Below are 14314 nucleotides of genomic sequence, written 5' to 3' on the forward strand. Positions count from 1 at the left end.
CACACACATTGAAAAAAATTATTTGATATACAGAAATATATTGAAGGCAGAGCGCTAGATTGGCTTATGTATGGAGCACAACCTGCTAACCAGGACAGACATATCTGTGAATGAATGAGTTCTTTAGCTCTGAGATTTTGGTTTGGCAGTCAGTGTCAGGTTTTTTTTTTTTGGCTTCATTGACAGTTCTGTAATAATTCATCTTGTTTATCAGAGAGAGTGTTGCGTGGATAAAAAGAACTGATTGGGTGGAGAGAGAAGGAGAGGAAGCAGCCCTCCCAATAACTAGTTGTTTGTCTTGTCAGAAAAGGACTTATGAGAGGAAGAGGGGACCAGCAAGAGAGGAAGAAAAATAAACCCATCTCTACTTTTTTCTGTATTATTATTTTTCTCTCCTTTCACTTCCTTACAGGCTGAGTCACTGCTGGTGAGGAGGAAGGTCTGGAGAGGGAACGAGAGAGGAGGAGGTGGAGGAGGAGGGGGAGAAGAAGAAGAAGGAGAAGAAGTAGGGAGGGAGCTGAGGAGATAAGCCACAACAGGAAGCAAGTCGACACACACGTACAATATACATACACACCGCGTGTTTGTGTGTGTGTCTAAGAGAGAGGCTGCGCGAACGAGAGGGTGAACGGGAAAGAAAGGGAGGGAGAGTGACGCGGAGGCTGGGAGAGCCGGCCCCCCTCCTCTCCTCTCCTCCTCCTCTCCCTCTCTTTCTCTCCTCCTCTCCTCCCCTCCTCCCTCTCTCTCTCTCAGTGGAGCAGGCGTGCAGCGGCATCAGACTCGGCGTGAAGGAACCATGAGCGATGTCACCATCGTTAGAGAGGGATGGCTCCAGAAACGGGGTAAGTACATCCAGTACCTCTCTTCTTCTTCTACACCCCTCCCCTGTGCTTCTGCCTCCTCTCTTCTTCTTTTCCTCTGCCTCTTGTCTAGACTGAGGGCCTGGCTGTGCCTGTCCACATGTGCTGGTGGGAGGATGTGAGTGTTGCGATTGTGTGTGTGTCTGTGTATGAGTGATAACATGGATGTCTGATTATGTAGTATGAGACTGTACATGAGTGTGTGTGTCTTTGTATATTATAAGCTTGCCTGGCTGTGTTTGCTAAGCCACTATATGCCCCTCTCAAGTTGTGACTGAAAGGACTGTGCATGGGTATGTGCTTAAATTTGTATGCACCAGTGTATATATGTGTGCACTTAACAACATCTACTGGGCTGGTGTGTAGTGTTCTTTTTCTGTTTTGTTTTTTTTGTTGTTTTTTTAATGCCAGTGTTTCTGCTTGTCTGAAATCCAGTTAGTTCTGTCTCTCTGCGGTGTTATTGAAAACAGAAGTTTTAAGTTCATAGTGTGGTGTCATTGGGAGTCATATGATGTGGGGTTGAGGGGATAGTTGGGGTGGAGTCAGGGTGTGTGTGTGTGTGTGGTGGGGGGGTTCACTGACAGCACATCCTGTTTACAGCAAAATGAATGAGAAATGGGAAAATTTTGCAATAGCTGAAGAACATGTGGCAAAAAATAGTACTTCCCTGTCCTCAAACATTCACAGCTTATGCTCACTCAGTGGTAGTCACAACACAAAAGAAGGCATTTGTAGCAAGGCCAGACTGGACAGAATTGGCCAAGAAAGTGCTATAGAGTAGCTCTGTGATGAATGCATCACTGACTGGTAGATACTTCAGGACTTTTGTTTTTGTTTTTCTCCTAAACCACAATTTCATGGGGTCGTGTGTCTGCTTGAGGGATAAGACTAAGTGTATGTGAATGTCTTTTAGAAGGAGTGCTTCAGGGGTAGAACAAGGGGATTTCCAGTCTTTTAGGCCAATGAGCAGCATCCTCTTGACTGTGATGCTGTTTTAGGAATGTGTAACAGAAACTCTTGAACAGGAAGTGACATGGGTACATAACAGACAGCAGGTTTCTGGGTATTGTAGGCTCAGCCTACAGCACAGCAGGAGTATATGCTGCTCCTACTACATGGACTGGATTATCGCTCTCTCACTGTGTCAGACACTCAAAAACAATCTGTATTAGTAAAAAAGAGGGGCAAATCGTTGTCAATATACGCCAACATGCCAGTATGATTCTCAGACAGTCGTCTGTGCATATTAAGAGGAACACATCGCCCCCAGTCACGACGCAGCAATACTAGTGCTTGCAGTGAGAGGGAGAGAGAGATAGAGGTTAGGGAGGGAAGAAGGGGTGTTTGTTTGTGTCAGGAATATGAATGTTTGTCTGCATCATATGCTAAATCTTTCTCTGCGTTTGTGTGTGGAGCGAAGCAAGGTCAGGGTGCTGACTCACTGTCCAGGTCGTGATACAGCAGACACTGCAGTCTTAGTCATTAGACAGCTTTATGCTGAAATAAAATGGCAAGATAGGCCAACACAGAAAGTTAAACTTCCACATACACAAAGCTTTGTGCTAATATGATTGCATTCAGTTGTGCTCTCACTGTCTGGAAGAGCCTGTACTTTCTAACTCTTCTAACGTCTTTTTGTTTTGAACTGAGTGACAGTGACAGTAGACACACAGACTAAAACACTGAACCTCTGGAGTTTTAGAATCTCTCTGTATAAAGGAATGAGGTTCTTAAGTGCCTTTGAAAACCTCTAGTTAAAAAAATTGTAAAAACAGTTTTCCTGTTTTTGTTCTAGTCAGTATGAGAGCAATACCTAAATAACTGCTGGGTTTGTGTATAGTTTCTGCTTAGATGAGTACTGATATGTTTGTCTTCCTGTTACTAATTCAGTCTTGTTTGTGTATTCCATAATTCAGGTTGTATTTTTGGTAATCTTGTAATTGATCATTTTAGTTAAATTTTATTCTCTCAGTTCAGGTCTACAGCAGCTGTTAAGTATGTGGTTCCAATATGGTACAATCTTGCTATCAAAAACAACTTGATGTTAATTAGTTGGAAAAACTCTGCTGGCGTACAGAAATTTTCTTTTAATAATAAGCAGGTTGGTTGAATATTTTGGTTGTTGTTTTATTTGGTCTGATTGCTGATAGCTCAGGCTTGGTTCAGATATAAAAGAGCTTTATAAAGACTGTTGTTTGTACGTTTGCTGATGATATAACTGTTCTAAAGTTGTAGATATGTATGTCCATTGGATAAATAAAACGGACAGTTTTGTCTTCTTTTCATTTAACCAGATTAGCTAAAAGATAACTATGATAAGAAATGTCTGATTTTTATTTATTGTTTTTTGCTACTCTTTCCTCTGCTTATAAATTAGAAATGATTGATTAAGAGAAAGCATTTACCCTTCAAAGTATCAGTGACGGTCATGACTTTTTGCTCATGGACTTCGAAGGGACTATGTGTACCTGTGAGTTTATTTGACAAGTTGGTGTCTGTATACACTTATTTCTGTAGCTTATATCTGTATATGTATGCCCAACTGCACCAACCTCAGTCAACCTTTTTAACCTGTACTGTAACTATATCAGAGCTTCAGGATGCATCCTTACTTTCCGTATTGCCTTTCTACTTCAAACAATGAGACCAATTTGAAATACAAAGTGTTTCATAAACACTGAGTAAAAGATCCATAAGACATGAAAGAAATGCACAAGAGATCACATAAAATAAAGCGTAATGAAATGTAAATGTAATAAAAGCATAAAGTTACGCAAAGTTAAGATGAATTATCTTTGTAATCTTGCAACCCAGAGATAAGCATCAAGAGCTTTACCTCTACAAAAACAGAGTGCACCATGTCCTTAGATGACCGAGCCTTTGAATGCTTACTCGCTCACTACCACAATGATGATTTCCTTCCTCCTTTCATTGAATCAGAGTCGGGAGTGCATTTGGCTGCATTATGTCTTTATCAATGGAAGTAAAAAAAACAATGGATAAATCCCGTAAGCTGCCACACAATGCATCATAAAAGGAACAGATGGAGAAGTAAACCAAAATCATTATGGAATTAAAACAACTATAAATTTTAAAAAATATCTAAATAAATTATTAATTTCTGAAAATAGGTGCAAGTGTAACCTTGGAAGGACATTGTATTGTGTTGATTATCTGTGGGTAACAATCAACATTTAAAGGCCTAACAGAGCTGTTTTAGTTTAGCTTTAATATCTAAATCTTGAAGTATACCCGTCTTCTTTTCTGCCAAAGCTGGGACTTTACTTTCTGACAACCTATATGAGGCCACAGAGGTCACACAGTAGTTGTGGATAATGTTACCTCCATCAGCATCAGCCCACACAGCAGTCAGCACAACAGATGGCTAGGAGGGAGGAGAAACACTGAAGGAGAGAGGACAGGGTGAAAAGCATTGTCTTTTCTTTGACACTTTGTCCCATGTGAAGTGCTCTTCTGTAAAGCTAATAATCTCAAAACTATATCAAAGTAGAGTTAGGCTTCTTGCAGACTTGTTTGATCATTATTTATCTCCCAAGAGATAGAGGAGAGATGCAGGTTTTTTTTTCAAACAACTTAGATTTATTTTTACATGAAACTTAAAGAATATAGATGCATTTAGAAAAAAATGTTTAAAGAAAATGCTATGAAAACTTACTGTTGAAGTCAGAAGGGACACACAATATGCTGCAAATATATGCTGCAGTTTTTGCAAACAATATGTTTCCTTCTTTAAATTTCACTCAGCTTCATTTAAAAGTATAAATCTTGTATTTCTGCTAGGAATTAAAAATATAAAAAGGGCATCAGGCTAGTTCAGTTCAAATACCTCTTTGCATATCACTTCTATTCCCATAAGCTGTAAGAAACTAGAAATTATACTACAAATACACATCCATGTTTTCTCAAATGCAGTCATCTTAATAATATATGAATCATCACCACAGGAAGGAACACTTCTCTTTGTTCTTCCTCTCTGAGTTCAATAATTTTGTAGTGGAAATTATTGATTTCTTTGACTGCATAATGGAGGGAAAAATCAAGAGGTCAAACGAGGCGACAGGCTCGGACATATGGTCTCGATTGTGTATTGGTTATGATATTATATTATAAAAGGAATTAAATTACATTGCAGCATCCTACACATTCACAAAAATGTTTGTTCTTCATAACTTCATTTGTATCTTTAGCTCTGCTCATGCTGCTCATGTTGCCTGTATCTTTCCATCGTTTGTTTGGAAATGACATAATACAGAACCCAGGAAGTAGCTGCATTAGATATTCAATGTGTCTCTTTATGAAAATCCATTTATCTGTCCCCAGTGAAGTGGCTTTCCTCAAAGTTACTGATCTCTAAACTATGTCAAAGTGGAGTGTGTCTTGTTACAGACGTGCTACGAAGTGGTCAGGATCAATAATTCTTTGTTGATAGAATCAAGAGGATGTTGTACATACTCGTCCTTGTGCAGTTTCACATTAAGGCTTTTCACGCAACCTGCCTGCATCTCGCCACTCTCTTATGAGACACTGAGCTGCAATAAGGAACAGCACACCTGTCCTTTCTGCACTCTTTCCTCTTGTACAGTCTCTTAAAATTAATCCCTCTGGGAACTGTACGTGCTATACTGTATACATTGGGCCACTGTGGGGTTCATTGGGTGCAGTGCAGTGAGGCAGCCATCTTGGCTCAGTGAGTTCAGTGAGTTCAGTGAAGCTGGAGGGAGGCTGGCTGGATCAGGTGGCAGTGCCAGATCTCTGATATCAATCACCAGCCGCTGCTGCCTCCGCTACTGTCTGCTGTGTCGCCTTTCTCTCTTCTCTTCTCTTCTCTTCTCTTCTCTTCTCTTCTCTTCTCTTCTCTTCTCTTCTCTCTCATTTCCATGTACCACTATTCATCCCCTCTTTTTCTCAAACTTATTCTACAGGCCAATAGTAGACACACAGACAGTGAAGGCTTTGTTATGAATGGCATCCTCTTGCACATCCGGAGGAAGTGTACGCTCCAGTGTGGCTTTACAAACTGTCTCCATTGTCCTGAGAATGACTCACTCTACACTGCAGAGAATGGCAGACAGCCAGGCAGTCAGACAGACTGACAGCACAGTGCAGACAGACTAGTCTGCAGAGCCTACAGACGAACAGCAGAGAGACAGTTTGTGACAGGTAGAGCCAATATGGAACAGAGGAAGCCAACTTGTGAACTAAAAAGTCCTGCAGCTAGCACTTGTGGACACAAAATGTAGATGGATAACATACACAGATAACTTTGTGTTTAGCTGGAATATATGTTTTTTTGTTTTTGGATTATGTCTGTGTTAGCGTTACACTGCCTCAGCATAACCACGGATAAATTTTGCGAGTTGTGAGCTCAATGGCCTGAAGCAATATAACTGTCAGCTCAGTAAGATCGGCTGAAGCATCCCTATAAAAGCCATGCACAAGGACACTCCTGGAGTAATGGATGGGTGTGTGAATGAATTAATGTAGAGTTAGGCAGTCTTGGATAAATGAATGAGTGAATCAATGAATGGAGTGCTGATCACTGCAGATGAACAGCTTGGACAGAGGAAGCGAGCGGGGAGTAAAGGAGGAGAGGTTGAATAATGGGATTAGTTTGCAGCTCAGGATCATCAAAATGCTGACCTCAAACATTTGATCACACTGTGGGTGGATGCACATATATTCACACATGTACACTTCACAAGGTTATTGTTAATTATTATTTATCACTACCCCGAAAATCATTGTCAGAATCCAAATTTTGCTTAATGCACCCTGCTTACATGCTATACTTTATCACTCCTTTCACTTGATTAGTAATAAGTGTGATCAGAAGCACCCTCAGCTAAACATATTGTCTGTCATCTGCTGCTAATAATTAAACAAATTATGCAGTTTGTTATCAATGTTAGAATTTAATACATATATAAATTAATAATTCATTCATATAAAGGTGCTACTGTGTATATATAAGAATGTGACTCAAGCTTGTTAGACATTTTCATGGTCACGCAACACAAATCCAACAACTAACAGATGTTATATGATGGATTTCTTTAACAACATGGTTTATGCCACTTGCACCAGTAAGGCTATTGTTGAATATTGTTGCCAATGCTTGCTTCGTTTTTCAAATTCAGCCCAGACAATGTTTTTTTTAAGGGAAAAAACCTTTATGAATCCTAGATTTCCTACACGCCTCAGGTTCCTCCACAAGTATTTTCCCTTGTTCCAAAGGGAGCCTGTAGATGTGTCTTTAGTTTAATAAGATCTGTTGACAGCAGCTGCACTGTCCTCACTTGACAAAGCAATTTGAGTTTAAGTGGAAACCAGAATCTATGTTTAAATGTGCTAACACAGATTAGACTAATAGGGTAGTGTGTGGTTTAACATCTTGAGGTTATTGAGAGCTGGTGGGAGCAGGCTTTGGGTTGATTAGAGAAGGCAGGTTACAGTGGGGGTTGGTTTGGCTGATTTGGGCCAACAGATTAGTTCCTAGTCGCTAGCAGCTAATGTAAGTGTTACAGTAGCTCGCAGAAGTATTACCCCAGAGTGAGACTGCTTTGGCTTTTTATGTGGCCTTTTTTTTTTCTTTTCCAGTTTTGACAAAATTTTAATCCATAGCTTGATATGATATTAAAACTTCTTTCTGGTTTCAAATACTAGAGAAAAATAATAGAGTCTACTGTATTTAATAAAATGCTGTAATGAGACCTTGTACAGCTCCATTTCAAACTAGTTTTTCTCTCCAGTATCGAGTACTACAGATAATCAGATATACTGTCTGTTTGTGCCTTTTTAAATAATAGAACAGCACAGTCTGATCGTATGTCTTAGAACTGCCTTTCACACTGACAACAGGACGACACTAGCCAGGCTGTTGCTTACCACAGCTGACAAAATGATTACTGCTCCAGTAACAGTGTGTGTATTATTTAGTATGTCCATGCTGAAAATTTCCCTAGAAACAGTTTTTGGTGCCCAGTTTTTTCTCTGTGATGATTTTATTCTTGTATGATTTTTTTTTCACATGCTGAAGTTTCAAATAAGATAAGGATGAATTAAGAAATGCTTTATCCCCTGTTTGGGGAAAAAATGGATGTTGCAGTTGATTTGGGTGCAGCAAGAATAAATCAGGTGTATAACACAACAAAGGTGTTTTCAGCAGAACCAAAATGGTCGACAGTGGTGTACATCTGTTTGCTCAAAGCAACTGGACAGCATCCTTGATGCATTTCTCTTCAATTTGTAGCACAGAGCTCTTTGTTGCCTCATTTTTAAGTCCGAGCATGAGCTCCACAGAGCATCGTCTGTTACAGAAGCCAGGAAAGAGGTTTTTGTGGTTATTGGAGCCCCTTTTTAAAATTTTTATTCAGCATTTCTGAATCTGACTGATGGCTATTGGGTTGGTTTAGGAGTAAGTTATGCCTGGATGGAGTGTGCAGGAATCAGCACGTAGGATATGTAGTCGCTTGCTTAAATTCACTCTTCTCACACAGTCTAGGATCACAGTTTGTGCAGTACTAGTGAGCTGGCAGGGCAGAGTTTTTATTGTCCGATCCAACTTTGTGGATTTGGGTTCTCGCATACACCTCTGTGGGGTAAGATCTAAAATGCTCAGAGGGTTGTAGTGCATGTGTGAAGACCTCTGCTTGTATGTGAAGCCAAGACATACCACTACATCTGAGGTTGTCTTTAAGCTCATGTAGAAGAATGATTGATTACTGCATGAAACACTTTTTTTAAAACTGTCTTTAGTAGGTTTGATTTGAGTTTGCTCCTGTTATGCCTGACTTAATAGTTGAGCTGCATGTTGATGTTACAGTGATCATGGTTAAAGGGTCAGTCAGTCTATTTATAACTTCCCACCTGTAATCTGTCCCTGATGGGATTAACAGAGCCACTAGCTTCAGCCTGCTGTACCACACAGACACGCTGAAAATGTGACACATGAATAAATACATGCATTAATAAAGGTATAAAGGTGTACAGTACATGCAGACCAGAGAAAATGCATAAAATGTGACCATGTTTTTTTTACTGCATGTGTACATGTTTGTTTGCATGCATTTTTCTTATTGGTATACACATGTTTCACAGAATCTTGGTTATTTGGCCTGACTAAAAACAGAAGAAGACGACACCAAACAGTGACAACATTTTTTCATCCTCCCTCAGACTCCTCCATCTATGGTTGCCAATCTCCAGTCATTAATTAGCTGTCCATGATAAAATTCCCCATTCCCAATCTGACACTAGTGTAGAGCAGTGGACAGCAGTGGTAATCATGTCAGCAAGGCTTGGCTCAATGTTCTGAGGGGGCTAAATGGCCCCCATATGGTCCACTGGCTGGGACCCGCTCTTCACCATGCTCTCATTAAACTACTGCTTAATATACCAAGGTAAAGAAACACACACACACACACACATACACATACACACAGACTAATGCATACTCTCAGCTGTAAGAAACAAATCAAGGCATTGGACACAAAGGGACAGGAGGACAAGGAGGTGGTGTTTGTTTCTGTGTTTGTGTGTACATGTGGTGTGTGTGTCTGTGTTTTGAGAGACTGACGCTGTACAATTGTTGACTTGCCATCTGTCATCAAGCAAAGAATTCTGTCTTTGTGTGTGTGTGTGTGTGTGTGTGTGTGTGTGTGTGTGTGTGTGTGTGTGTGTGTGTGTGTGTGTGTTTGCATAGACAGGAAAGATGAGACAGAAAGGAAAGAAAGAAACAGTGAGTGAGGTGCAGATGTCTCACAGCATAGCGGCTGGAACATGAGGTTCAACAGCAGACTGCTGTATGAGAGGAGGTGGAGGGGGAGAACTGAGAAGAAAAGATGATGAACATCTGCCATATTCAGATATTGCTCCGTGGTTTGAGTGTTTCCACAAAATATTTTGAGCTGGAATAGGCCTGGGACATTGCCTGCTTATTAAGTAGTTTGCAGGACTAGACTGGCAAGTTCACAAATATTCTTAAGTATTTAACCAATAATGCGATTTTATCTCCCTTCACCAACTTTTTGTTTCACTGGGCGTATGTCTTTGTTGGTGAAATACTCTGTGGAGAAACAGATGAGCCATTTGACACGGACAGCAAACAGTTGAACAAGTTGGTGCAACTATATACCTCAAGAAATATTTTAAAGTCAGATAAATCGTACTGGTTGTTAGCTGGTGTTCTTTGTCTTTATATTGGAGTTTTTCTATACTTCAGTCATCTATCATTTCCTCTTTACTGTTAGGGGAGTGACATATATAATGATTTGTTGCCTTCACTTTTTGATTGATCACTTGTTTGGAAGCTTTTTCGTTTGCAATTACAGTAGTTAGCTGTTACTGACTGGGAACTTTTCCCCATTGTGGTGAATGAATTTTAACATAACTGCGTGTGAAAACTTTGGTTTGATTTTAGTCTGGCATATGTATTTTTTAATCTTGTTTGTAATTTTCAGGAAGTGCAAGTAGCAGATTTAATACTTAATATGAATACTTTGAGTTTAATGAAAATTAAAGGATTAATTTTCATTAGTAATTGGCTAAAACTGATTACAGCATAGATGACACACATATAGCCATCTTTGATTCTTTTTAACTGTGTGAGAGGCTTAAGTGCCTGATGCTGGCCAGCTGAGGTGGACAAGTTGTCAAAAACAGCCTCTTAGACAGAAAGGCGTTACAAAATGACAAGCACCAGCTCCCAGGGACAGAGAGAAAAGTGTTTGCTGTAGTTAAAGTGATATACTGTCTGCCATCTCAAAGTGTGACAGACAGGCAAGCGGTCACTAATTGCAATCACACTGTGATTTGTTTGTCCAAAGTCTGTAATACTTCCTGAATTTACACTGCCAAATTTTAAATAAACAATCCATCCATCCAGGTATCCATTCATTGATCACCCAGGTTGAGTCATGGGGGCAGCAGTCTAAGGAGAGATGCCCAGACCTCCCGAGGATGGGAATGCAGAGGTGAAGTAATTTCTTCAGCATCCTTGGCCTGCCTAGGGGTCTACATCTGGTTGGAGATGCCCAAACCATGTCCAACCAAAAATAGACACCTAGTTTATGCTTGCCATTGTCATGAGCAGAACATAGGGTGAGCCCCTACCAATGGAAGCTCATTCTGGTATCTGAGGTCTTGTGCTTTTGGTCTCTAACAGAATTATAGACAGCTTTACTTTGCTTTCACCCTTACCTGCACAAGCACAAGTCTCTTGTTGTGGGCACAACTGGGGCGCCACTGTTTCCACAAGACCCTGAAAATATTTTTTAAGGCTTACGCTCAAGTCTTTTATTGAACTGAGTTGTGGTGTCTTTATGAGACATTGGGAAGTTTTAGTTGCAGGTGAACCAAAACAAATATGATTTTCGTTCAGACGATGAGGAGTGAGTAATTGTGAGGGAATTGAATAAGTGTTACATTTTAAAAGCTTTATGAACTGCAGTCTGTCACATCCCTCTATATCCATTATCCTTGAATTCAGATGAAAACAACTATATTACTTATGTACTTCATCACATAAAAAATTAAATAAAGTCTCTTTTCTCTGGTTATTTGTTGGCATCACAATTTCTGAGTTGCAAGAACAAAGTTTAGTGAGAAAATAATAAAAAGTGTGTGAATGAGCTGCTTTAAATATGCCCACAGTGAATTCACCGTAATAGACAGATGGGCACACACTGAGGCAGGTGGAGAGACAGACAGGTAAACAGGCAGGACGGAGAGGAGAGCAGAGAGCAGCAGTTAGTGAGGTGGAGAGCACTTACTGTCGGCCCTTCAGCGCAGCACATGAATGGACCCTTTGAATGAGGCGCGGCTGGGCTGGTGTGTGTTGGGGGGAGTACGGGTGCAGGGGAGGCGGTGCTCTTGACAATACTTGGGGTATAGTACTTGATTGTTTACTCTTGCCTGTGGGGCTGAGCTATTGTGCTCTAGTGTGTATGGGTGCATGAGTGTGTATTTGTGGTTGCAGAGTAGAGTGTGTATGTGTGGTGGTGTGTATAAAGTTTACAGGCATTCAAGGAGACAAATGGCACAGTGCTTCTCTGTTGATCTAGAAGAGTATAGGGGCTTCACAAATGATCAGGGAGGGGGTCTTATGTTGGCCACACAAACACTCACATGCACACATAATGCCAGCTGCCGCCCTTAGCCCCAGCCCAGTATTTCTGAATTAATAATACAGGGCCAGCCACTCTGGAATAATGGTGATTTACACACACACACATCCATGCACAAAGCTTTGCACCTGTTCACCACTGCTTAACTGGACAGGGTTGGGCTTCACCACCACACGCACACACACACACATGCACATCCACACCCCCCTTGAGTCTGTTGTGGGCAATAGTTAGACAGCTGTGTCTATCTCCTGACCCTCCCCTTCTATTTCTGATGGCAAGCTATTCTCACTGAATGATTGGTCCAGTTGTGTTACTTTGTTCCCCTGATTGGATAGTTTTTAATCCAATGAGGCAAAGAAACAGGATAATAATTTGAATATGAATGTCAGATTTAAATGGGGACCCTCAAAGCTATGCACTTCTAAGTGTTAATGCACAGTATGAATATAGCAAATACTGAATGGGGGGAATGCAACCCGTTGTAAAATTGTGAGCCCATACTGGTATTGTTTTTTGTTTACTATTATTGTATTTTTATTTTTAGTATTCATATTTACATTTTTTCATATTTTATGTTCAGCACTTTGGTCAGTGCTAGCTGTTTTTAAAATACTCTGTAAGTAAAGTTGACTTGGCTTGTTTTTGTTCCTCCTTTTGCTCCAGACTAACAAGTAAAATCTTTGTAACTTAGCTTTTTAAAACCTTAAACCGCTTCATCATTTTCAACATTTAACCCAGATAAACAGAGAAATGTCAAGAAGGGACATTAGTGTATTGCAGCAGAACCAGACTAGTCATCAGGAAACCACTGATAACTTTGGTGTTGTTATGATGATTTTCATTTGTAAACAGCGCCTCTCAGGCATGAACTAACTGAAAGTAATAGTTGAGGGAAGTAAATTGCCTTTTTTGAAACAATTTAAAAATATATTTAGACCTGCTAAAGATTTAAATTATATTTCTATTAAAAGCAAATGAGAAATATCTATACAGCATTTAATTACTGCATTAAATGTAATTGCCAGTCATACAAAAATAAAGAAATCCAGGGTGCTAACACACAATGCCTCAAGGAGAGAAAAAGAGGAGCAATATACCAGCAATCAGGACAATATGATTAGCCTGCTTATTGGCTGTGTGTGTGCCTTTCCTAATCTCATTGGATCCACCTCTTTCTGAACACAGGCAGCATGTCATTCCTAATGTTATCGGGTGTTTGAATGCAAAGGATTTTTTTTCTGGTTAGCTCAGATTGTATTTTTACCTTCTTGATGTGCGAGAAGACATACAAACACATCAGTCTTTGTGTTTTCAGTGACATGCTGCCTGGGTAGTTGTGCGTGTGGGGGTGGATGGTTATATATAAAAATGTATTTTGGGGGGGGCAGACCATCTGACTGAGCTGTTTTGAATATTGTTGACAGAATTTACAGATTTAAACCTGGATTGTCTGGTTAATGATTCTATCAGCATCAATATTTGCATATCTTGCATATCTAAATCTTACTTATACATTGACAAACAAACTACGAATTTTAAAAAATGTAACAATTTTTAGGGAAAGTCTGCAAAAAATTGTATAATATTTTTCTGATAAATAAAAAATGGTCATCTTATGTATTGATTTCCTGCTTTTGGCTGATGTTGGCCTATTGCAGATATATTAGTATTAACTTGTTTGTTTTTGTTTTGTACCTTCAAACTATGACAGTTTTCTGACTTACAGGCCCTCAAAGTAAATTGGTGTATTTGGAGAGAAATTTCAAACTTAACTTACCTTTGAGTCACGTAAAGTTTTAAGGACGGAAAAATGCATTTAAATTACTTTAAAAAAATTTAGCATGAGTTTTTTCTGTTATCAACTTTAAATATCATTATCACGAGTTGCAGTAATTGGCATACATCAATTTAATGCCTCGAGAATATCTTGAGAGCAGGGGTTAAAGTGGGCTTGGACTGCCTGGATCAGTATTTTGGCACCTTCAGTTAATAAGCAATTAAATCTGATGGGTAGGTTAATGTAAATTGCTGTCAAATGAGTTAATTTTTTATGTACTCCAGTCCCTAAAGGTTAGCACCAGTCAGGTTCAAGTAGAGATGTATTTTATTTGTAGCTGAAACTGTAAAAAGAAGCCTCTGTAATGTGTAAGGAAAAAGAATTTGTACTGAACCAGGCTTCATTTACTGGACAGGAGGTCATTCTGGGCCCAGGTGTGTCTCATGCCCCTAATAATACCTCGTCACAGGACTTATTTCTGAAAACAGAAGAGCATAGAACATAAAGCTGGGCAGATGGGGAATCGCAAA

At 39.8% G+C, this 14314-nt stretch overlaps 1 protein-coding gene across 4 annotated transcripts in view; it reads left to right on the forward strand.

The window, feature by feature from the left end:
• The window catches only part of akt3a (AKT serine/threonine kinase 3a), a 56301-nt gene that overhangs the window by 8287 nt on the left and 33700 nt on the right, over positions 1-14314 (forward strand). For all 4 annotated transcript variants that reach the window (XM_084947762.1, XM_084947764.1, XM_084947765.1 and 1 more), the window contains one exon: positions 413-842. In XM_084947762.1, the coding sequence (XP_084803888.1) occupies positions 797-842 (46 nt within the window). In that variant the 5' untranslated portion in view covers positions 413-796. The remainder of the gene's footprint in view (positions 1-412; positions 843-14314) is intronic.

This window comes from Perissodus microlepis, chromosome 13 (genome assembly GCF_051167445.1).
Source record: "Perissodus microlepis isolate ML-2025 ecotype Zambia chromosome 13, ASM5116744v1, whole genome shotgun sequence".
NCBI lineage: Eukaryota > Metazoa > Chordata > Actinopteri > Cichliformes > Cichlidae > Perissodus > Perissodus microlepis.